This window comes from Lepeophtheirus salmonis, chromosome 4 (assembly GCF_016086655.4).
Source record: "Lepeophtheirus salmonis chromosome 4, UVic_Lsal_1.4, whole genome shotgun sequence".
Taxonomy (NCBI): Eukaryota; Metazoa; Arthropoda; class Copepoda; order Siphonostomatoida; family Caligidae; genus Lepeophtheirus; species Lepeophtheirus salmonis.
In genome coordinates, this window is record NC_052134.2 from 21,518,313 (window position 1) to 21,544,959 (window position 26,647).

At 29.2% G+C, this 26,647-nt stretch overlaps 1 protein-coding gene across 1 annotated transcript; it reads right to left on the reverse strand.

Annotated features, from left to right (window-relative positions):
• Positions 1-1,679: 1,679 nt before the first annotated feature.
• On the reverse strand, positions 1,680-21,862 carry LOC121115668 (uncharacterized). The gene is made up of 5 exons (XM_040709770.2): positions 21,633-21,862; positions 9,732-10,056; positions 7,317-7,575; positions 5,108-5,700; positions 1,680-3,648 (listed from the first exon to the last, which is right to left on the reverse strand). The coding sequence occupies exons 2-5, from the start codon at positions 10,042-10,044 to the stop codon at positions 3,089-3,091; spliced, it is 1,725 nt and encodes a 574-aa protein (XP_040565704.1). The 5' UTR covers positions 10,045-10,056; positions 21,633-21,862; the 3' UTR covers positions 1,680-3,088.
• Positions 21,863-26,647: the final 4,785 nt, after the last annotated feature.

Sequence of the window (26,647 nt, forward strand, 5' to 3'; positions counted from 1 at the left end):
ATTCTCTCTCTTTCTTTTTGCTAGAACAGATCCTCTTCTTCTGTACAAAACTTTTATTCTATGTAACATTGATTGCACAAGCAGAAACACATCCTCCTCATACTGCAGCTTTTGGGGTACGTCCAGAGTTATGCTTACAGTTCCTTCATTAACTTCGGGATCGTCCAGCTGAGGGTGGTTATATTGATTAAAAACTTTAATCATAAGAATACAAATCTATTTCATAAACTATATTTATATATTAGTAAATAAACATAGATGCGCCAAAGGGGAATGTTCTTTTCGACGACCCAGTATTTCCATCTTGTAACTTTTACAATGGTATCCTCGCACTCATAAAAATGCGAGAATTTCACTTCTCTAACGATTATATGGGTATACCAGGCCAACCGTTATTATTTACTTATCTCTATTATGTAAATTTTGGGAGGTTTGTCAGCTTTTTATAATTATCCCATAAGGAATGTTGTCGATTGCAAGGTTAATAGAAATACAAGGTTATACCATAACTCGTGTACGACTGATGTTTGACTTTCACAACGCTATTTATTATTGAAGTCATAAGAGATGAGTAGTCGCGTTGCTGTCAAAATATGTTGTTCTTTCCCAGTAGTCATTACAATAGATAAAATAGAAAATTCTAGCAAAAGTGACGTCATGGACTATGAGTGGTTGTGTTTTTTGTCAAAATCTTACTGTATGTACCTTAGATTGAAAATTTTAGGAAACCTGATTAAATGATGGTCTAACTTTGGTCGATTGCTAAGAAAAACATTGTTCTAGTCACCAGCATGTGCGCACAAAGTAAGAGAAGATGATTGAGATAGCAGTAATCCTCCGAGTGTAATAGTCCTCGAGGAAGACGATTTGAATTGTCTTTCATTCATCGTATTTACTTCATCTTTAATATAGTAAATCCTTCATTCATGAATTTATTGATATTTAAATGTTCTCCTTCCAAGAGTGAAAGAATACTGATAACTGAATACAAAAATAAAAATTACGCTTCAGAACAAATCTTGCACGCGTTAAGTTTATATTTTTGTACAATCCTAGTTATATAATTGGTTATAAATCCAAAGCTTTTTTTAGCATGATGGTTTTTTTATTGTTTGCTACCTGAACAGTGATTTTTATTTTCTAAAGCTGTTATCATTATTTTTGTATATAGAACATCTCAATATGAAGTCTATCAAAAGTTACTTTTGCTCTCAAATGATTGCCAGTAACGTTAAGTATTTGTAGGGGTGATATAAGTGTAAGCCCTTAATGGACTCAGAGTAGAGTTGAGGATCGACATTGGGATGATTCCTGCTTATGTCCTTGCTTATTACTTATTGGACCTTGTGTTTAATTCCTTCATGTAAGAGGTAATTTAATTAAACGAAATTATAGATAAGCTGTTTTTCTCTCAAACAATCTTCAAATTGTAAGCGTTACCATGCTCATATTCGGTTTCTTTTTGCTTAAACATCCCAAAATACTTACTATTTACAAGTTTATATTTATCTTTACAAATTTTGCTACGTAAAGAAAGTCACAAATGTAACTTGTAGAAAGAAATTGTAACCTCACACACATAAAAATATATATTTACTTTATTTTTGTAATCACTTTCCCACGTACACCTTAGATAATTAGATATAATTTTTGTTTTGAATAAGAAATCACATTTATAATTTTAGAATATATTGTATCGATACTTGTATACATGTTAAATAAAATTGTATCACAGATTAAACAATCTTAATGTTAGTTTTAAGAAAAAATTGAGTAAGTTTAATAATACATTGTATATATTAAATCCTAACTCACTTAATTCCTTGCTAAAAATGCAAGGAACCTGCAATGATTATAATTAATTAATTACACTATGTAACGAAAGTTTGTTTATGGTCCAAACCCTACATATTGTATTGTTATTTAGCTAGTCGAACAAAATATTGTCAAAAAATCCTTTAGTAAACGGTTTGGCCGTTAGAGCCTTTATTCAAAATCAACATTGTTACGTTTAATTATCATTTGTATTGTAAAAAATATGTAATAAAGTATAATTAGGTAGATTTTTGTACTAAGTAACTAATTCATACAAATTAACTATATTGAACTGGGGTCAATTCCCTTGCATTTAATTTATTGATTACTTATTCATAATATTTTATGGAAAAAGAGTGAATCAATTCTCTTTCTTTCTTAATATGAAGGGCTTAAGTTTTTCAAAAAGGATGACTTATTTAAGAAAATATATTTTTTGATGACTTTGATAACAAGCTTTTGACAATGCACCAAGGACCCCCTTTCGGAATCACTGCTCAAAACTATTGATTACATATTTATAATTAGTAACATAATTGACATTTATATATTTTTTGAACTGGGAACTTTCCTAACTCAATCTTGTATTAAGATGATTTAATAGATATTCTTTAAGAAAGTTTTAAACTAACTTGAATATAAATCGACATTTTTTTTAGGCGAGAAAAAATCAACAAAATATTACTTTTCAAATAAGATTTTTACTAGATTTTTTAATGATTAGACACATTTTTTTAGGAATATTAATCAAGATAAAGACAAAATAATTTATCTTTCATACAACGCACAATGTATTTTATCAATGTTTACTCAGAATTATTTTCATTTATTGGTTTTTTCACGTCCAAATATTATTTTGAATAGTAATTGTATGGATTTTTTTTTAAAATTTAGGCTCTAAAAGGCAAACTAAAGAGAAAAAAATATTTAGGGATGACAATGGTGTTTCATTGGCTTTACAAAATCAGACAGATAATAAAATTTCTGATTTTGATAAGTTTAATGCAGCTGTTGTGATTGATAAAATCGGGAGGAAAAAAATCCTCCCTCTAAATTAATGACTGTTTTGCAAACAAAAAACAAACAAACTATTCCTGAAGCCTACCAAAGTAAGAGCTCAAATTAGGAACTGTCTTTCAGGTACCTTGTCATCTTCGTATTTTCTTCATGTTTGAATTCTCATTTTAGTGTTCTACAGTTTAAATAACAATAATAAATATGATTTTCCGATCAGGGCCATTTCAATACCTGAATTGCGTTACATTGTGAGTTATCAATGTCCAAACATGGCCACGTTTATAAAAATAACTACAACAATTAACTTTGCTGATGTTAGCACGCAGGTATACTTTGAAAAATTGGCAAAGGAAGAAGAGAATTGAGAGCTACTTCCATCCTCAAAGAGGTAAGATGAACATGTTCCATTCTCAGACTCATCCTCACAATTTTTTACAACATTTAAATCCACAAAATTATTTGATAAGTTAATTAGAGAGTCCTGCTCTTGTGAAGAGCCTCCTGTGTAAGTGACCTGCTCCTCTTCTCCTTGTATTTCGATTTCAATGTCTCTTGCAAGGGAAGAATCAGAGGCAGGGTGAGAGTCTTTGATTAGAGTATTATGTTCTGCCAGCAAAGTATGGTAGAATTGATGATGATGGCGATCTGAAATGGAGTCTATACAAAAAGGAGTTGATCCTGACCAGTGACCACTTTTTGTACAGGTTCGTTTTTGGTAACTTTTGGGATGAATAATTCGGGATTTATTCATACACTCATAGGAAATCGTTGTTCCCGTCACCCAAGGCCGTTTATTCTCAATCCAAAAGGAATGTGCTGAAAAAAACAAAACAAAAATTGATGCCGTTGTAAAGATCTGTATATTTAAATTTTAGGGAATTTTAATAATTCTTCACTTTCCAAAATGTATTTGGTGTTATAAATACCCGCAAAAAAAAATATATATAAAAAAAATAGTACAAATTTTTTTAAGTTAATCGTTGTACTTAAAGAATATATTAGGATTAAGGATATTCAGTACAAAAATATAAGTATATATAGAATTTGTTCCTATTTAAATATTAAAAATTTAAAAATTATTTTTCCTAACCTGGGGTCAAATATAAATTCAATTCAATTAATTTGTTCATTAAAAATAATTGACGTAATTTTTAAAAATGGACTTTTACATATACAAGATATAAAAAAAAGTTCAAAAGTAAAGTATAACTAAATTTTTTTATAAAAATAAAAAAAAAGATTCTTTAGATAAAGATAAATTATTATTAAAAAAAAACCATTTATCAATATTTTTAGAGGTGCACAAAAAAAGAAGTCACACATTCAACGTTAGGATGTGTTGAAAAGGATAATGGTGTACCCAACTTTTTTTTCCAATTAAAATTATCAGGATTTTATTTATTTCCAAATTTAAGCTGTCTAAGTAGAACTGATAAATTAGACCTGTAAAGCTTACTAAAGATACTGTAAGGCAGTGTTTCTTATCTGTGGAAACTAGTTTGGTAATTGGTTTAAAATGTATTTATTCGGATATCCCTCTTTTAGTGAATTGGAATATTTTACATTCCCAGACTTTTAAAAATTCTTATTTTCCTTTCGATCTACATATTAAAACCAATACTAGTGACTCTTGATAATGCCTTGTTTAGTATTTATTAATATATTTTTCATGGAAGTTTAGTTAATTTAATTAACTGTTTTGATAAAAAAAACAATTTTTCAATGCCAGAATAGAGGTTTATGAGCTATTATTATGCATAATACATGCAAAATCATCAAACTGTTGGGTTCTAATTTTATTTTCATAATTCGAATAAAGTTATGAATATTTCATAAAAAAATTATCCATTATATAAATTCAATGTTTTGACAATAAGAATAATAAATTAAATTTTATTAAAACCACAGGCTCATTTTGTTAAGATTATTATAAGATAAGGATAGATTTATTTTGGGGTTCTTATATTTATACAAGTTTTTAGGGAATCCTAATTATTATTTAGGATTGAAAAATTTATTCCCTCGTGCTCTAAAAAAAGTGCCATTATTATTCTATTTTTTTTTTAATACAGGGTGTGTAAATAAGTAAAAATATATCCTATTACATAATTTTTTTTCCTCATTATTATTTCAGCTGTCATGTCCCCTCTTTTCTAAAAGTATCTTTAATTTATAAAAAGCAAACACGAAATCAAACTTCTGTAAAAAAAAACTTCTAATGCAAACATGAAACCCTTTCAACCATTTTCCTTACTTAAAAAATACAAATACTTACGTTTTTTAATCCTTGTCCCGAAATTCACTTCTGGATTTACACAAGTCTTGGGATCACTAACACACACAACATGCGCCTTGGATTCACAAGGCCTCAAATTCCATTTCCAAGCATTTGCCGTGTCTAAAGCCCAACAGTCCAACATAACTTCTTCGTTAAGTTCCGTAGTTTTCGTAGTCGTGGATGAATTAACATCATCCTCGAACTTTTCTCTTGTTCCGGATATGGAGACCCATGTATAGGAGCGAGGACTGCTTTTGTACTCAAAGTGATGTGAGAGCCATCTAACCAGAATGGAGGAACGTACATTATGGTAGTTAAGATCCACGGATGTGAGTGGGAGACGAAGACCACGGTTTTCACAAAAGTTGCGAGCCTCAAGGAAAGAGCTTTCTTTCCCTCGTCTCCAAATGACACATCGTCCATTTATGACCTTGAATCGAGTAAGACGTTGATGATGTAAATATCCTTCGTTTGGGGATAAACATTGTCTGGGATGAATGTACTTTGAGGGATCAACAAGGATGAGGACTTTACAAAGAATTAGGAAGCGTGGCTCTGTGTTCACGCTATTGAGAGATATATATCGTCCTCTGTAAAAAAGGAAATACGTTTTAATATTAACATAAATATAACTAAATTTGAGCCTATATCATTTGTCTTCCACTGGTTTAAAAAAACAAAAAACAGAACATGATTAAATTTTTTTGATAAATTTTCTTTTCCTATCTTTTTTTTTTGTATTTTATGCTAAATTGTGTATAAAGGTAATATTTTTTTTTTAATTAACTTTCTATAGTAACAATGAATTAACTATTATCTAACAATAGCTTCTAAGAAAGAACTTTTTTCCCCATATATCCAAATTCTTTGCAACCTTTATTTGATTAAGATGTTTACAAATTTCACGCATAAACTATTTTTAAGATCATTAATATAAATGTCTTAATACAACATAAGGGAATATTGCATAACGTAGATTTTGATATTTCGTGGCCCTCTTCATTAAATTTTTTTTAGTTTCAAATAAAAAAAAGTAGCCTACACGAATATTTTGGTTTGTATATATATGTTATAAATATTTAGATTTTTGTAACATATATATATTATTATTATTATGCTCTGAACTAAATAGTGACATATTTCTAAATCGGTACATTGCAACCAAAAGCTGGTCATAGATTTCTCATAGATATAGCCGTACTTTCAATTTATTGGTTGTCTTAAACTTAAAATATGACTCTGAATGAAAAAAAAAGAAGCCAAATTACTACAACTCCATATATTTCAGAATTTAGAACTCTAAGAGAAATGTCGAGATTAGTATTGAATTCTGCGCTCAAAGGTAAATTCTAATATTTGGCTCTAATTGTTCCCTTAATTAAAAAATTACAAATTTACTCTGTACAGAATATTTCAAGGTGTTAGATTAGTTCAAGATTCGAACGCATGCAGTTTTAAAAACACTAGCTCATTGTAGTTATTCATTCTATCCGATGACTGTATTACAATGAGTTCAGATTTTTGTATTGTCTATGGATTTGATCCTTATTTTCCATTTATATGGTTTGTATTAAAATTATTATATTTCTTTTAAAATCCGAAAACTATGTGTACAAGCTCATAACATCAATTTAACATCAGATTATGCGTGACATTTTTATATCAAATTAGTTTAAAAGTAAATTATTGTTCAAATACAACATCATCGAACAAATGATTCAAAATTGTAACAAAAATATTGGGAATAAAGGGAAGACCGCCTTTGGACCCACTATTCAGGAATGGTTTAACTTGGACACTACAAAATTTAACACACCATACGAACATTATTCTTTTATTGTTTGAATTTATTTATAGGCTATCTTTGTTATTAAATAAATGAACAACTTTTGTTGGCATTGTCCTATTAACTTTATATGTGTTATAGCAGATTAAAATAAAATAAGAACTATAATATAGATCACTAATTATAATTATAGATTCAAAAAACTCAAATGATATCAGTTACAGCAAAAACAATAAAAAACTGACTTCCTAATAATATTGCACTGTTAATAAGTTACTTTTATCCTTCAATAACAGTATCCAGTAAATGGATGGGAAATTGCATTTTATTATAAAAATGAAATAAGTGCCGTTTTGATGTCTAATAACAAGGACATTTTGTAACAGTCCTCTACATTCTATTTGATAAAAATATATTTACCTTGCTCCAGCACACGGAATCACGATTGTATCATTTTCATTCACTTCTTTATCGTCCTGTATAAGGAACGCACATATAGGATTATCCTGATAATTGGAAGAGTTCCCAATCCGTACCTCCATTGACTCGACCATTATGCGATCGAAATTATGATGCGTTAAAACAATTCTTATAGCAGAGATTTCTACGACTTGAAGAAGATCCAACATCCACCAAGGACTTGCGTCCGTTTCAAGGGTTTGTGAACAAGTCATAAGATCTAAAATTACATAGATAAAGAGTTAAAAACTACTTATGGTAGATTCGAATGGGGCATGAGATCCGACTCTCTGCTTTTCATGAGCACACTGATACGTGCTTACTATATATTAAAATATTACTTATTCAAAGTTTAATAACAATGATAACAGCTATGGAAAATGAAAATAACTGCATCAAATTTATTGAAGTCATTCTATGTATATTTAAGGCTGTTTAAAAAAAATAATCGTAAAAATCACCCTGATTAAAGCTCCTGAAACTCTAACTAACAAATTAGATATAACTTTTAAATAATATACAATAATATATATATATATATAATAATAATATATAATGATATAATCCTATTTAAATATTAAGTTATAAAAAAGATCCCTTTTCGTGTGTGGAATCAAACGATACTTATAGTTAAAGTACTTCATTGTTTTAAAAAAACTACTGTAAAACATTATTTTTAAAAGCATAAAAAAAAAAAGAAATATTTGATGTTAAAAAATGGACAAAAATTCTTTTTTTTAAACGGACTTCTACACAAAAAAAGTTATTGATTTCAATAGATAACTTCAATATATTGAAAATGAAGAAAATAGTCTTTCAATGAAAATAAGTTAATTTTTTTTTGTTAAATTAATCAATTATTTTTACTAATTCACAAAAGTTTTAGGATTTTATTTATTTCTAAATTAATGACTCATAGAAAAAATCTATGAAACTAAGAGCTGTAATGCAAACAGGCATAAAAAAACAATTGAAAACATCAACTAATTTCTTAAAACAAGCCTTCTAATGTAAAAATAAACATGTTTTACCATATCCTACCCAAAATATTTATAAATAAAAAATATCCACCATCTTTTGGTATACCATGTGAGGTAGACTTGATGTCTTAAATATCAATTAAATTTATTTCAATTCCTATGTTGATTTTGCCTATAATGGGTGGTATTTCGTTAACTCAGTGCAAGTGCTCAGTATCTAGACATAAGCTTAAACTGAAATATTTCACTTTCAATATTTGGTTGACTATATCTTGAACAATATTGAAGCTAGAAAATTTAAATTTTCCTATCATCGTCTTTAGTATCATCACTAGACGGTCAGTATTATTTTCTAATTTTTGATGTCTGGAATAAATACGAAATATATCAATTCAAAATATCATTAATTCAGCGCAAAACTGTTTAATTTATTTTAGATTTGATAATAAAGTTTACATTTCAAGGATATATAACTATTGTATTAAACTAAAAGAGAATACCGTTTACTCAAATGTTGCTGCATACTAGTATATGTAACGATTCCATTAAGATGTTGTTATAATTATTCATTTTACAAACTAATAATACGGATTATACACCACTGCAGCTAATAGGGAGCATAAAATACTCACAATTTTTCTTTCTCCATAAACTTTACAAATAGACCTTTTTAATATTTAGATTTTGGCAATGCCAGTTTTCCATTTACTGCATGTTAAAGCTACAAAGTTTTGTATTGAATAAATTCGTAGCACATTATAGTTACCATATTTTGGCTTCTGAAATTAGGAAACATATTTACTTTTGACAACAAAAATTGCAAAATCTGAATCTCTATCCATGGTTATCCCCAAAAAAGTTATTAAACTCATTTGTGATGTTTTGCAAGTAAGTATATTTTTTGCGCTGGGTCAATGATATATATATTCTTGTTTTATGTTCCTAAGATTTATACTAAATTTAAAAAAAAAATCAAAATAGCAACCCTCACACTTTGAGGAATGTTTTGAAAAAGATCAACCACAATCAGCTGTGAAAAGGGAGACGGGGAGAAGGAAATAAACAAGGATATTTGCAAAAAAAAAAAAAATGCAAAACACATGAATGTTTTATCCGGTTCTGAAAAGAGTTGAATTTAGTTGAGAATGAATGTTCACTATTCAGGAATTAAATACTAATAAGAACTGCAAAGGAACAGAACATTCATTCTTCTGATTACCAACTCCAAAAAAACGGGCCAGCTAAAAATATGTCAGATTTACATCACTGTTTATATTTAATACATAATGAAATTGGGCGTGCTTTTCATTTTTTTTATAAAAATGAAAACAGTATCTATTATATACCTTATATTTATGAATTTTGACTACACCTATAACATAGTTTAAAAACAAACCTGAATTAATAGCATAATATGGAGAATTTCCACTGGATTGGGAAGGGATTCCATTTATCCCAATGTCCATGGAACATATGGGAAAGGATCCATTCAATATTCCTCGATAACAGTTCAACTTTGATGATCCAATCAAGTAGTATCCCTCGGCACAAGTAAATGTAATGATAGATGAGTCAAAGTTCTGATTTGAGACTTCCACTCTATATCCTCCTAAAGCATTGATCCATTTAGAGGCATCAATACAGGAAGATGAGAGTGAGGTATGGAAAAAGGAGATGAAATGCATCGAAAGGAATAAAATGAACATCATTGAAGAAAGGCTCTGTAAAAATAGAAGAAAATAAATATATAAAAAAAAAAGTTTAACACACGTATGAGGTATTCATTTAGGCGAATAACAATATTGAAATGATAGATATTGATATACAGGGTCGGTTTTATTACGAATGGGGCTTAGGGTGATAATAAATGTGCGACTCTTATCCTTTTTCTAAAGAAAATTAGATCGAATCCTTGTTTTTTTTCGGAATAATAAAATACGATATATTTTTTCAACAAATATTATATTAGTATATATTTTTTTTTTATAGAGAAAAAGTTATTTTGAATATATTTAAAAAAAAATTCCTTATCCAAAACTAGCCACTTCAGTACATTATTAGCATCAAAATACTAACATATTTATATTGATATTAAAGGTTGGCCTATACCTATTGTCGATTTTTTCAAGCTTTCATTATACGAAATTTTTCGAAAAATTCAACAAAGTCGTTGGTTCCACTGAGTTTTTGAAGTTATCAGCATACAAATTATTTGTCACATTTTAAAGCTCTATTAAATATGTGAATGAATATAAAACAAATAGTTGAATTAATCTTATCTCAATGTTCAAATAAGAAGATTAACTATGTCGTAAAAGTAAATATCTAGAACCTCCAAGCTAATCGAAAAACGCATGCAATGTGGATTAGAACATTTAAAAGTTTTCAACTATTCGATAAGTAAATCATGTTAACTACTAGAGCTTTTTAACAGTGTTATTGTGCAATAGGTAGGTTAACAACTTGATACAATTGAAAATACTAGTTGATAAAGAACTCTAATGATATTGTTACCTTAATACTTGACTTGTTAATTTAATAGTTACATAAGTTCAATTTCCAGATTATGCAGTATAATGAGAAAATTTCTTTCTTTTTCCAATTATAATATCAATATTCATTATTATTAAGTTATAAAAGGAGTACACGGCATTATTTGTTAAACTATAAAACAAAAAAATTCTAGGACTTTCTATCTCACATTAATTGTTTAGTCAATTTAAAAAATTAACAATCTTTTATATCTATAAATAATTATAGATAGTGATATCAATCCTGTATATTTGGGCTTGTTAGAAAATAAGGATCAAAAAGTCAGCATGGTAACCCTGAAACGTATGGGGCACCAATGTCATTGAATGAGTGGCTGGTAGTGTTTTCTCCCAGTCATAAAAACTACTTTAAACGAGAATTTCTTATAATAAAGTTTTATTAATACTGTACGCAGCCAGATCTTGCAATGCCAACATACCCTTGGGGCTGAATAACCTCATAGGGAAGTCAATCTTAATACTAGAAGCTTTCAGGGAGGACAGCTTTCGCTGAGGTCGTGTAAAGCTTACCAACTGACCAGGGAATTCTCTAGATTCTCGGAGAGATTCGAGACGTCTATTCTTTGTTACTACTGAATTAAATAAATAAAAAGAATTGATTGGTCGGAACGTCAACAGAGAGTTGATCGATACTACATCATGTTTCATACTGAATGAGTCTACTGGAGAGGAAAGAAAAAACACAACTTCAAAAAAGATATTTAGCTGTTGTCTTAATGTTGACACACAAAATGTGCAATATTGTTTTTTAATCATTTTAAAATACAGTGATCATATTTTCTAATTTATACTAACTTTTTGTTATAAAATAAAGTATGGTTTTCCAGACAATTTGAAGCATGTTTTTGAGGAGAGCAACTTAGCTGTCATGACATTTCATTAAAATCAGCTGTTACGAGGGAAAAGGGGGAAAAGGAACTGGACAGTAACATTGACAAGAATAACTCCGATGTTGATACCTTTAGTTTAATATACAGAGTAAAAATGTATGCTGCAAAGTAACTGACAGTAGAAATTTTAGCAGTAAAATTACTCTTCTTTGACATTTTCCTTCTATAATTAATATTAATCTGACCCTGGAAAGTCAAGTCAATATAAAGTAATGTAAATAAATAAAAATAAAATCAGTTGGATGTCTGTCCATTAAAGATATATGTTATTTTTTTCTTCTTATTATTTCTATTCTTGCTGTATCATTGCTTATCTTACAACCAATAAGAGAACGAACATATCTAAATCAACAAAGTAGAGAGTGCTATAAAGTACACTTTTTATGTTTGTGAGTAGTGTTGGATCGGTCCAAGACAAGTACAAAAGACCCCAGTACTGTCAGTCCATTCCTAGTCAAATTTATCAGTCCTAGGACAGGTGTTTATTGGTCTTTATGGAAACTAAAACAGCTGAAATTACATAGTTACTACTAACTACGTCATATGAGTCGCTGTAGTTTAAACATATAACTTATAATCTCTCTCAAAGAGACTAGATCAATGAAATTAAAAGTATGAGGTGTGTGACTAGAACGTATTATTATATGTTCTATGTTTGATTTGGTCCAGTCCTCTCCAGTCTTAGGACCATCAGTCTTTAGGACCGCTCTTTAATACTGTTGGTCCTTGGAATTTTTCATAAAAATATCGAGTGTTCATTCAGTCAAATAAGATATATTAAATGTTTATTAAGATTATAGCAAATATCTCATTATAATATAATAAAATATGAATAAATTATATTGTTACTTGATTATATAACTTATTATTATATAAGGGAATTATTAAAAGGCGGAAAAGCACCTTTATTGTCGTCACGAGGAATCGGTTTTATCTTCTTTAAGGACCAAGAAATTGGACTGGATGGGACCAGGCTGGACTGACCTCGTACCTAGGTACTTCATAAGAACCGATACAACACTAATTTTACGTTCTAACTATAATTCATATTCTCTATGTTCTTGTTTTCTTCACTCCCTGTTAGGAAAGAAGAAAATATAAAAAAAGGTAGTCCTAGGACTGATCCAAAACTACTTATGAGTAGTAAAAAATATGTACTTTTAGCATGTAAAACGAAAAGTTGAAGGAAAATGACGCCATACATACAAATCCTATGGTACATAGGGATGACGTTTTTTAGTTTGTTTCTTTATGAGGAGAAAGTTTTTGGACCAAAGTGTTGATTCTTCTACATTAATATTTAAACCAGTATAAATATTATATATAGTTTTGTCAATATTTAATAGTATTAATAAATAGAACAATAATTAAAATAGCAAAATTAGTTCTCAAAATAGAGAAGTCTGTATAAATTAAATTAACTTATTATATAATAATATTTTTAAGTATGGCTGTCTAATATTATTTAAATTTGTTTTAATCAAATACTATTTTTATAACTTATACGTTAAAATTAGAATAACAACGATAATATTTTTTAGTAAGCTAAAATATTCAAAGTATATTTGTAATTAGTTTAAACTGTCCGTCACTCTCTTAGGAGATAAATCGTAGCTTAAAAATACCCCCAATTAAATAATTACTTTATTTTTGGATTTTTTTTTGGTCGCGGTGAAATTTTTTTCAATAAATTCGAAGTAAAATTTTTTTTTGAAAGATTTATTTAAAAAAAAAAAGAAGTCATTTTGGCCAATTATGTAGAAGAGCAAAAAATAAAATATTTGAAGTTTTTTCCATTCAAAAAATTATTTTGCATTAAACTATCGTAATATTTTTCGAAAAAAATTTAATTCAAAATTTTTTTTTCCCTAAATAATTTTTTGTCAACTGTTGGAGATTTTTTTTAAAATTTAACTTTTAATGAATAGCTTAAAATTTTGAAATTTTTTTAACAAAATATTTAATGATTGAAATATTCTTTTAAAACATAATATTTCATTTTTTTTGTGATAGCTTATGGATTTTTAAAATTTTTGCAAAAAAATAAATGTGACAAATTGTTGTTAAAAATAAAATAAAATATTGTAAATTAGTATTCTTTTTTTGAAATTTTTTTACAATAAATTTAATTTAAAAAAAAAGTAAAATCCGAAAAGGGAGCTTTTGAAAAAAGCTATAAAATTTCTTTTGATCCCTGATATTTTATATGGTGTTAATAGTTATAATACTAATAATGCCAAGGTGGTGTTTCGTTAATATTTTTTGCTCTCAATGACTCTGATATTTAATTTATTTGAACTTTTGTTTTTGCTAACGAAGCTCATGATGATTTAAATAATATCTTAATGATATATTTTTATTTTATGTAAAGTACTTTCAAATATATATATATATATGTTGGTGTGTGTTGGGGGTTATGGATTTTTTTTGAAAAATTAAATTAATTGTAGAAATATTTAAAAAAAATAAAACTATTAACAAAAATTTAAAATTTGGAAATTTTTTTTCAAAAATCTAAAGATGTTCACAAAAAAAGAATAATTAAAAACTTTTAAATTAAATTTCAAATGTTAAATTTTTTGAAGAAAAATTTCAAAAATCCATAACTATTTATAAAAAATTAAATTTTTTTTTAAATTTAGAGCTGTTTAGAAAAAAACTAATTTTGTTTGGAAAAAAACTCAAAATAATATTTTTCACAAAAAAATTTCAAACATTAGATATTTAGAGAAAAATTTCTAATATCCATAACTATTAACAGACAATTAATTTTTTTAGAAAAATTTGAATTTTTTTTCTTTTAAAAAAAAGATTTACTGTATTTAGAGAGGGATAACACAACCCCTTCAGCCCACCCCCAGCGGTTGTCTCTGGCGTGTTAAACTATGTACACGGCTTTAATCGTCCAAAGCTGCCAATCCACTCGCCAGCATAACTAGGCTGTTATGGTTAGTGAAGAAGGACATGTTGGATAAAAAATATTGATGAACATAACACTTGAACATGTCAAATCTTGGGTTTGAGTTATCTTTTCTTGATTTAATAGAACTCGCGTTTTTTGTAATTTCTTCATGCTATTGCAAGTTTTAGAGTAAGCATTTTTATGTGACGTCAACATTTTTGTGGTCGGTCATATAAAGGAACGTAAACAAACAAATTTTAGATCCATATAACCCCTTTTCATGAATATTAAGGAAAATAGTTAACTATTGGATGTCAAAATGGGATGAACAAATAAAGGGACATAAACCTTCTGTCTATCAAAAATGAATTCTTATATTGCGTAGTTTTATTTTATATCTGACACTAACATATATTAAAAAAATCTTATTACATCTTTATATAACCTATGAACATAGTTTTCTCAAAGCCAATTTCATTTGAATAAAATGGATCATATGGTTATCGTTACATACAACAAAAATCTGACACTCAACAAAATGATTATTATTTAAATTTTTGACGGGTTGCAGTACAGCAATTAGTATCGGTATTTCAATAATTTATCAACTAAAAATAAAAAATACCACAAAGGACAATTCACATTCACTTCCGGGCATACATTGTTTTTTTTTTAGGAAAGGCTAGTTCCAAAATTGGATGACGTTATAAAACGATAGATTTAATTATTGTTTTTTTATAAAATGATTTATTAAAAGGGCCTCGTCATCGGAAGGTCAATTTTGTAGAAACATAATTAGGAAGCAAAAGCCAAAGCCAATTTAAGAATGGCATATATTAAAAATCTTCCACATCTTAATACCACTATAGTTCGATTTGTAAAATTCATGTATTGTGAAATTTTTGTATGAGGCAATCAAAAAAAAATTATTTCATTTTTCAAACTCATTACTCAGGGGAACAATTATGGGTGGTGGAATTTTGTAAGAATGAAGTGAAGACAATAATCGAACTTATCTATGAGCAAAGAATCCAAAACTGATCTCAATTTTTCTCTCAGTCATATGAATTTTGTTTCTTTCCTCATCACTATACATTATGAATAAGTTAAAAGGCTTTAAAGAAGAGTTTCGTTTTTCATTCTGTTTCAGTTTAAAAATAGAAATATATCGAATTCAAAACAAGATAAATGACCAACAAAAACAGTTTTACATAAGTCTCATGTTTTCTACTTATAATTTGGACATTTTTTAAGGGCAAAAAAAGAGTCTTAATGATAATAGTCACTAATTACGGTAAACACAGATATTTTAGAATTCAAAATCAATTTTGGATTCTGTGTTCAAATCTAATTTTTTTTTCTTGAATTCATTTGTACCCAATGAGTTTTCCCCTGTGTTGTATATGTTTTTTTTATAATTCTTGAGGACAAAATGTCTAACTATAAAAATACAAATAGTGGATTTGCTCATGAAAGCTTACAAAATATTAAAAAAATAATGCGAACTTATATGTTTATTATTGCACTCCGAGTTTAATGTATGCTTAAAATCTAGGCCCAATTCCTACCTATTTTTTTTTCTAGATACAGATCACAAAGCTGCTTTAAGTTAGTGTAATAAAAATTCATTATAGATAAGGTGCTCTCAGCTCAAACATTCTTCAAATTGTCAGGGTTACCATGTACAGTTTCGTTTTTCTTTTTCTATACCGACCATTCCTAGAATTAGCAACTCCAGCTATAGTTCTGGTGTACCGCAAAACCCCTTTGAAAATTACCTTTCAAATCCGAGTAGCGACTACAATTTCCCATTCTTTGTTATAGATATATTTATGGGGAAGAAAGTAATTTTCATAGTTCAACAGAATCCGTAGCACATAGGAATCCCTTAGACAAATTCATGTATAAATATTTCATGAAGCAATGGATTGCAAATATTTTCTAAAACTTATGAATTTATTATAAGTATATGCCAATATATAAATTATGAGCTCTCCCACAATAAAAAGCTTGATACCATATATTTGCATTTTATCAAATGAATCAATTATGAGGAAATAATATAATATAAAAAAAACGAAAATTGACGTGGTCAGTCTGACAATTTGGTGGGTGTTGGGTAAGGAGCAGTGGAGTTGTAATTAAGTGTCATTATATTAGCTGTAAGTAGCTTTGACATGATATAGAGAGGAATTACTCTGATTTAAATCTTTATTTATAATCTGAGTCCAACAAGGACTTACATTTATAACTCTGCAACTAATCTTCATTCTTACTTTTCGTCTTTAATGCCCAAGTGCACTTTTTTGTTTTATCTTCAAGAATAACAAAATAAAGATAGCACCTTTAGAAAATAAAAATTCTATTCTGGTTGTAATCAAATTCTAAGGTCTTAACGATGAATAAATTAGCATTTTTGTGAATTTTTAATTAATTATACATTTTGAAACAAAGAAAAAAGGTGTTTTTGATGCGTCCTTCTTATTTTGCAACCACAATGATGAATAAGAAAAAGAAAAATAGAAATGAATGTATTTTACAGCTATAATTATATTTGTAAAAAATTTGTCAGTTTAATCTCTGCTGATTGTATTATGAAATGTAAAGATGGGGAAATGGTAAAGAAAAATAACAGTTTAAGATTGGAAAAAGGAAAAGAAATCCTCTATTCGTACACATATACTAGAACCCTCTTGAGAAATAAGATATATTCATTTTCAAAATTATATATGTTTGGGTTATTTTAAATTCATTTAATTATAAATAAATATGCTTTTTTATCCCCCTTTATCACGAAGCTTAAATGTATAAACACTATTGTTGGGGTTTGGTCGGAAAATCATATACCGACCTGATACCAATTTGTTTTTATGGGGACCGAAATATACATTAAATTAAAAATATCAAGTTGGATTTTATATTAGGTCTGCCTTTTTGAATGTTTTTTATATAACTATTTATACTTTTCTTGAACTTTTATTACTTTCTTTATGATTACAGTAATTTTAGGATACTTAATTTTAGATGATTATAGCTATGTTGCCATTAGTGAATAAATTATTTTAAAAACAAATGCTGTAGCATTTACTTTCTTCATGAATTTATCTAGGCATAAATAGTTTTTTGGCGTTACTTATCGAGTCTGACAAACAACTTTGGTTTTTTTTACAAAACCATCACTAAATATCTAAAGCAGGCGGTCTTAACATGTAGGAGTGTACTGAACCCAATAAGTTTTAAATGAACGTTCACTGAATCCTTCTTAATTGGTCAAGCGGAGTGTATCAATACAAATCATTTGAGTTGGATGTGGGCCTTGACCTTGATGCTTCGCCCAATGTTGGTTGTAAGAAATGGGAACATTTGGGTTGCCTGCTCTAGGTCTCGCACTTTCACGTAAGAAACAAAGACTACACATTCTACATAAAAATACCACTTTTAAAAATTTATAAAAGGTTGTCATTCAATTCTTTTATGCAAATGAGTCTGTGTAATATGTCTAATTTATATTGAATATTTACACAAAATATATCCCAGTTCAAGATGTAATCTCGATAAATAAAAACTCTTAGGAGGTCATCCACCTCTTCCCCCACCCCTAACTTTTTTTTTACTTATGACTCTTATCATAATCTCTCAAAAATGAACATAGTAATTTAACTATAAGTTAAGTTGGGATTTATCTATTCATTGCAGAATTTTAAATAAGAACTAAATTCCAGGTTTGGCCAGGGTTTAACAACCAAGAGTTATGTTTTTTTCAACTGAATTCCAATGGCTAAAAAAATAGAGTATTTGTCCAATTTAAAATAAATAACCGTAGCTTTTAACTAGTGTTGTGTCAATCCTTATTTATTCGGTCCGGTCCAGTCTTACGACCGGTCCTTAGGGCTGTTGATCCTTTTAATTTTTCATAAATATATCAATGGTTTATTAAGATATATAAAACATTTATTTGGATTATTGCACAAATGTTGCAAAAAATATTATTGTTTTCATTATAATACAATATAATACGAACAAATTATATTGTTACTTAGTTATGTAATTTATTTCTATTATAATATATAACGGAATAATTTAAAAAAGGAAAATAATCCTCATTGACGTCATGGACACCGATTTTAAGGACCGACAAGTGTGACCAGACTGGACAGAAGTGTGGTCCTAGTCCTAAATAAGGATAAATACAAGATTAATCGTAAATTATAATCAAATGACGCCCCTTGGAATGACCTTATTACTTTTTGGCATTATAGATATATCCTGTAGATTATATCATAGCAACTTATTATCGATAAAGAGTACTGAATTAGGTATGTGATTTGTCAACTAAAAAGTAAGCTGAAATGATTTTACTCAATCTGGGGACTGGATGATATCTGTATATTTCGTCATATCATCACAAATTGTAAATTAAATAACCAAAACATTCATCATCACAATTAAATAATGACATATTGATGGTTTTTTTGTACATGAAAGGGGCCAAACGCAGTATCATAAACAAAATGAAAGCTATAAACAATGCTTAATAGTTTTCTGAGGAAGTGTCTCAACTCATCCCTGAAACTAAAGTATAAAGTTGAAATTGAATATAGTAGATAAATAAATTGGACATATCTCATTATCGTCTTTATTTTTTTCCGGATTTTTTTTTCGTGTTAACTCCCCATGCTTTATTATGTGTTTAAGTTTTGTTAATGGGATCATATATGTAAATGTAGGAATAGAGAAGGGATTTCCATAAGGGTGCTGTTAATAAATTTAAACTTCCAGGAGGTGAGGGGGAGGGGGGTGTATTCAAGGATGTAATTACAAAAATAATGAAAAATCTTTTGAGAGAGGATATGTTAATCTAGAGAACATTTTCGAAAGTTTTTTTTTTTAAGGTATTAAAATGTTGTTTTTTTTGTCTAAAGCTAACATTCTCAAGTTTTGAGCTGTTTTTAAAAAATATTCAGACGTAGCTAAAACTCTAAAGTTTTGAAAATTTACACCATTTTTAGAAAAAGTTTTTTTTTGTTTTAATATTATCTACAGCGTGTCTCCAGGAATCGTTAGCAAAATTTTGAAACATTTAATTCATCAAATAAATATTTTGCCCAGCTTTTTACTGTAGTATCGACTGAAAAACAATCTTTGTAAAACAGATTTCTAAAGAAGACCAAGGACAGCGTACATAAAGACAAAAATAAATCGTCTGGAATGAGTAATGACAGGTTTTCCTGCGTCAGGGGTCATATAACCAAGATTAAATGCTGAAGTATGACAAAAAGAGCCTTAAGTGGAAAATAGGTAAGAAAATGTCAAAAGTGTTTTGAAGACAAATTGGTGAGTATCTGACCAGGTCAATGTCGCCTCCTTTCCACAAACTTCTTGACTATAGGATCTGAGGTGCCATCAAGAGGAGCCCCTGTGGCATCTTTCATGTAAATGTACATGCCATAAAGTGTCTAATGAAGAAGGAGTAGGCATGAAAATACGCAAAAAAACCATGTATTTTCTTCAGGCCTAGGATCGATGCAGTGACAGAGGCCAAGAGCGGCCACTTTGAGATATAATTGGTGCTATAAATTAAAATCAATGTATATAGTCTCAATGACTTTATACTTGAATGTTTTTTTCATTGAATTTTGGAAAATTCGTTTACAATTCACAAGGACACAATCTATGTTCTACTTATTCAAGCTTTTGTGTTTAAGATAGGTTATAAAGTTTGACTTTGATACGCTGGCGAACAAATATATTGATATAAAGCAACGATTAATTGAACTACAACTATCATTGTTTTAAACAGATAAATACTAAATTTTTATACATATTTTATAAAATATCTTTATTCAAAATTTTATTTCCTTAAAGTTGCCATTTTATTCAAAATAAGTTCTAAATTAAAACAAAAAATCGTTGTTTTATTTTTTTACTTTTTTTGAAAAATATATGATCCACAAAAATTTCTTCTCAAATGCAGGGATACTTAAGGAGTTTGGAGTATAGTGGCAGATATATTGTATAGATAGTAAATATACAGTCCATAAAAACGGAATCTGGCGCTTTAGATTACTGGATATAATCCTGTATGACGAAATTAGGTAATGTATTTTTTTTTTTTTTAATGTGAAATATACTTAGAAACGTTTCAATAGGTAGACAAAAAATTCGAAATGTAGTCAATAGCAAAAGATTTTAAGTCTATTACATTTCCAGAGACAAAACGCAGATGGGATGTTGTGATGATTTTTATGACAAAACATATGGATATTAGCAATATTGAGGCTTCAAAGAACGGTTGTGAACTCTACTCCCTACCAAATTTTCAAAATGACTAATGATTGGTTTCATGAGTCCAATGGATGGTTTTGTCAGGTACTACCTTGAGTCAAGGGTCAATAGAGGCCCTCAGAACAATCAGAAGACCCTGATCTACCCCATCGCCCTGGAATGCAAGAATTTAGATTTGTTCTAGTTTTTAGGGTCCTCGAACGTGGCTCAGGACCCAAATTGGGTCTGTTATTATGGCCAATAGAGACTACTTTGAGTGACTTATAATTTCAACTATTAAATTTTGCCATTCAGTTTTTGTTTTTGAATAATTTATTGAAACATTACTATTTTATGTAAATTTAAAGTAAATAGAGAAATAACCGGTATGTAGGCTTAAATTAATGGCAGTTTACTTTTTTTTCATCTACATGTATTGGCTCCGATTTAATAATATCACTTTTCCCCTAATTAAAATGGGACTCCATAAATATATGAGTACGAGATCTCCCTTAGCATTTTATATTTTAGATCTTTTATACAAAATTTGTGTTATGTATAAAATTATCTTTGAAAAAATAATATTGTTAGAAACAATTATTTATTCTTTAATTAAGAAAAGTTAAATAATAATAAATTGTAATTAAAGTATTAAAATATAAGTTTGTAAATTTGATCAAGACACTTACTTTGAGTATAATAAATATAATGGAAAACACATTCTTTTTCTTCCTTCTGAATAAACTTGAGCTTTTACTTTTCCAAAAGGGGAACGCAATCAATTCATAATAGAAACATCATTACGGTTTTAAGAGAAAGAGTCACAGAGTGTTTTTATATTTTATGTATTAACAGCTTCGTATGGTCATGAACAACAACTAATCATTAGTGTAAGAAGAAGAAGACCAAGTATGCGTGTGTTTGAGAGAGAGAGAGGGAACACCGTGGCTTTTCCTTCCCTCACTCCATGGTCCTCCGTCGTCCTCGCAAACAACAAACCCCTTTCTAATGGCAAAGCGTGATATGTATTTATAGCATAAAACAGACGCTTTTCTTCTTTTTGAATTAAAATTGTTCATGAATTGACGGAGAGGAGATGAATCTATTCATGTGGTGAAGTTATATTTGTAGAAAATATGATCTAAAGTTATGCGAGACTTTTTGTAGATATCTGCAACTTGAAGAGTATCTTTTTATGTTCAAATAATGCAACCATTATCCTATCCTATTCATCAAAGTAAGAGCCGGCAATACTTTTTTAGACTAAAATGAACGATAAAATAATTATATACAAATTAATTTGACTAATATATAATTCTAATGGTAAACTGTTATATGTATTTATAGATTGAATAAGACGATTAGCTTATTTTATAATTAAAATTGTTCATGAATTGACGGAGAGAGGAAATAAATTTATTCATGTGGTAAGGTTATAGCTGTAGAAAAGGCGATCAGACGGAAAAAACAGGTCTAGTACTTTACATATCACCAGGTTCTATTTCTCATAGGATTCCGATCTTGTGATTGAGAAGCCCAAATGAGAATTGACCAAACATTTTAAAAAAAGAAAGAAAGAAGTGGAACTAAATTGATGGTCCAAGTTTTCACCATTTTTGTGGTTAGGAGTTGTCTTTTAAGACATGTACAGATAAAATTTCAATCTTTTTGATGTACCTAGCCACGGTGGATCTTGATACCATTTTCAAAGCTTTGACTCGAGCTTCAGTAGTCAATTTTCTAGTATTGTCACTTCTGGGGATAATTACAAAGTGGGGGCCCTTCATTTCTTAGCTGTTTACAGCTAATCTGATTAATAAAACATTACACAATCTAAGTACCTCTTCTCTCAAACATTCTAAGTATACAGAAATTACTAATGCGTGTGCTCATAAAAGACACATGATTTGTTGTACCTTTAGTAGTAGAAATGGGAATATTGTTTGAATTTTGATAAGCGTAAAAATAGTGCCTGAGAGAATGTCATAAAATGGTAACTTTAGGAGATAAAGTATTCCATGAAATAAATATTTATAACCTATATCACTCATCAACTAACTTTTTCACCCCTTTCTTGTTATTCGGACTCTCTTTCAAAAACCCTACAGCTAATAGTCGAGTATTGCAACTTTCTAACTCAACTTTGCAAAAGTCTGATTACCAAAAAAAATAACCATTGCAGATCCCCCCAAAGTAGAAATATTAATACAATAGTGATTGCAAGTGCAGCAATATATTCCTCCTTTTCTATCAAGATTCCAAAGATTAGTGTAACATCATGGAGCTAAGCTGGATATCAAATCTTTCCTTGTCAGATAAAAGAAAAGCAGGTTAAAAAACACCACAGGCACTTCACATAGCAAATAGGCCCCCTTCAAATGCTCCAAAATAAACCCTGCAAGCTACATAGATAAGAAACAAAAACACTTCTTTATATAGTACTTTCAAATGGGACAGTCACGGCAAAACCCTCGACGTCTCACCTAATAAAAAACATATCAAAATTAATACATGTACAATATACAAGGCCCTAGAGTTTATTTACAGCATTTGGAGGGGGGCATATATGCTTGTTCTTGTCGTAACCTCAATCAACCCATAGGCTGGAGTTTATTTTGGAGCATTTGCTTTTTCAAGGAGCGGCAGTGATTTTTAACCTAGTTTGTGTCTTTGTCGTAGCCTCAATTAATTCATAGGCCAAGGGTTCAGTTTGAAGTATTCAGCGGCGGCCTATATGTTTTGTAAAGCGGCGGCAGTACGTTTTAACCTTCCTGGTGACCCTCCCATGCCATAAAATAACTTTTGGACCGAGGTATTGTGCTTTTGTAAGTAATGACAGGAAATGTTCTCAATGAAAATTTTCCACACTAGTGGTTTTTCAATGAAATTTTCTGCATTGGCAATTTTCCACTGACAATTTTCTCCAGGACAATTTTGAAAGAACCATTAGAAGTTATGTTTTTGATTGATTTCTAAAAATTCGATGCAGCAATATATTTTTACGCGAGTTATTTTAATAATCACTCTACGTCTTAAATACCATGGCTATGTCATAGGAATGACCTTTTTCTAGAGACATAATTATAAACTAAAATTTTGTTTCTCTAGAATCAATAAGGTTGATTGAAAAATACTAAGGCACTCCTTGTTTTATGATACCGTATAATTTTCAAAATGTGGAGGATTAGTTAGTAAAACATGAGCAGACGATTGACCAAAAAAAAAATTATACTGAAGGAACTTTAGCGAAAGAACATTTAGCAAAGAATAATTTGGGGCATTAAGTATGTTAAATATTTAACATGATATGATAATAAATAAATATTGCTTATATGCTATATACGTCATCTATGTAAATTAATGATTAAATCATATAATTTAATATATATATATATTTCTTTAATACTATTTATTAATGAGCATTATGTAAACATATCATGTGGTTCAATTGTAGTTTGAATCCTTTACCGTAGTAGTTTTTCAAATGTATAAACAAAGAGGACAACAATTTTAATAGAAGAAGTTCTAATTACTTCGTTCATACTATTCAAAAGAAATATAAGTCAACTGATATTTTTGAGCCTCTGTAAATTGTTCATAGAGTTGTCCCCAACCATACATACTGCAAATTATATAATTATGTGGAGCTTAGAGTTTTTCTGTAGTCATTAAATATATATTCACATTTATTTATAAAATAAGTTAGTTGGCTTTACAAATTAAGTAAGTTTGAGCCGGATTCTCATTTTGAATTAGAGTGAATGAATATGTTGTGTTGCAGTATTCATATTCTATGAGAAATACTACTTAAAACAAATATTACAAACGAAGTTATATATTCAAGTATCATTGTGTTAGAAAAATGTAGTTAATAATTTGTTTAATGGGCCTTTAAATAAGTGGTTATGTTTTTCATAACTTGACTTGTTCCTTTTTTTATCGGTCTATTCCGATTCCAAATAGGCCTAACTGTACTGAGTTTAAACGTTATTTTAATTTATTTGTCCTATTTGCTCGTGATCTCCTACATCTGACCTTTGAATGTCTCCCCGGATGCTCTCAGTGGAGTGGCCTTACTACATCCAACCGCCTCTTCTGCAGGCATATTCTGGAACAGAACAAAGGGGAAATCATGGCTCGTTTTTGATATTATGCTTGTTTGTCTGTCCACGAGCCCTTCACCTAATTGTCTAAAAAATATGTCTTCTGGCAAAAACGATTTCTGTCAAACGTCAAAAAACGTTAATAAGAGCATCTATTATGAGACAAAATTTTCATTCCTAATTTAAAAAATAAAAGTCATTGTTTAAATACAAGTAGAATTGAGTATCAATATTAGAGTGATAAAATATTTTGGAAGCTAATCTGCTCTTCTCGAAAACATTCTGGAAATAATCAGGGGATACCATGTCAGTTTTAGGCTCTATTCTAACCTAAATACAATTTAAAATAAGTGGAGGAATGTGTATTACCAATAAAGTGGGGCATGATCTTGATTATTCTTTTTTCAGCCACTGAATATACAATGTCTATACATATGTTGAGTAATATATGGGTGAACTTAGATATACATGATGACGTTATTTATCAAAGATTTTTATATAGGAAGAGGATTGTACAAATCATTTGGAGACGTTCTTAAAATTTAGGACAAGACTAAATAAGAAGTCAAAATTTTGACTATTGGTAGATCATATTTCTCCACAATTATCGCTATACATTTATAAAAGTAGGGCTCATCGAGATAAATCCAACCATTTGTAATTTTTAGAAGAGGAAAAAGAGAGATAAAAATATATCAACTTTTACATACAAATATAATGTAATGTTCAAAAGGTTTAATTTTAAAGACGCTAAATTTAAAAATAAAAGAAAGGTAATACTATTAAGAATCTTACCCTTCATCTCTAATCTTAAATGCTTTCCCGTGTGTCTGATAACACCGTATATCTTCATTACTCATCAAAAACATGATATGATATATTGCATTGACAAAAAATGTTTTGCTTTTAGTCAAATTGTAAAGGGATGGTTAGAAAAACGTGAACTTGAAATGTTCCTGGCCTACGAGTGTAGGATCCTCGTACCAAATTACAAATTTGATTGTATGTGCCTTCGCTAACCACACATTTCCCCCATCTTTCTAGCAAATTAATTGATGCCTGTCCAAAAAAATGGTTTTGATTGCCAACCAGCCATCGAACCATTTTTTGGCTTCAAAAGGGGAATCAAAGCGTAAATCATGGAGTGCGTGGTCCATCGATGAAAACAAGCGATAATAGGAAGGCGCAAGGTTCTGGTGAGTGAGTCGTATGAGCAAGAAGTTTCTAGTTTTACGATTCAACAAGGCTATAGAGCGATGCACTGATGTATTGTCATCAAGTAAAATTACCTTGTGTTGCCTGGCTTAATATTTTGGGCGTATAGCATGGTTCAACGGTCCAACAGTCATCACCTAATTGTTCTATGAGCTGTTCTTGTATTTGACCATCATTTTCATCGAGCAATGCTTTCAATTCAGCGTTTTCAAACTTTTTCGGTGGCCACCCACACTCTTCATTTCTAATTTCAAAATCATTACTTTGGAATTTTTCAAACCACCTGAAGTACTGTGCTCTGCTTAGAATATGTCCACTGTAAGCTTCCAATGGCATTTGATGGGCTTGAGAAGCGTTTTTACTCAATTGGCAACAGAAAATCAATG

Excerpts from the sequence above, each read along its gene's own strand:
- LOC121115668 (XM_040709770.2), bottom strand. The coding sequence starts at position 10,044 with ATGATGTTCATTTTATTCCTTTCGATGCATTTCATCTCCTTTTTCCAT. Across the intron at positions 7,576-9,731 it reads ATATTATGCTATTAATTCAG|ATCTTATGACTTGTTCACAA; the intron begins GTTTGTTTTTAA and ends ATGTAATTTTAG. Across the intron at positions 5,701-7,316 it reads ATTCCGTGTGCTGGAGCAAG|AGGACGATATATATCTCTCA; the intron begins GTAAATATATTT and ends CCTTTTTTACAG.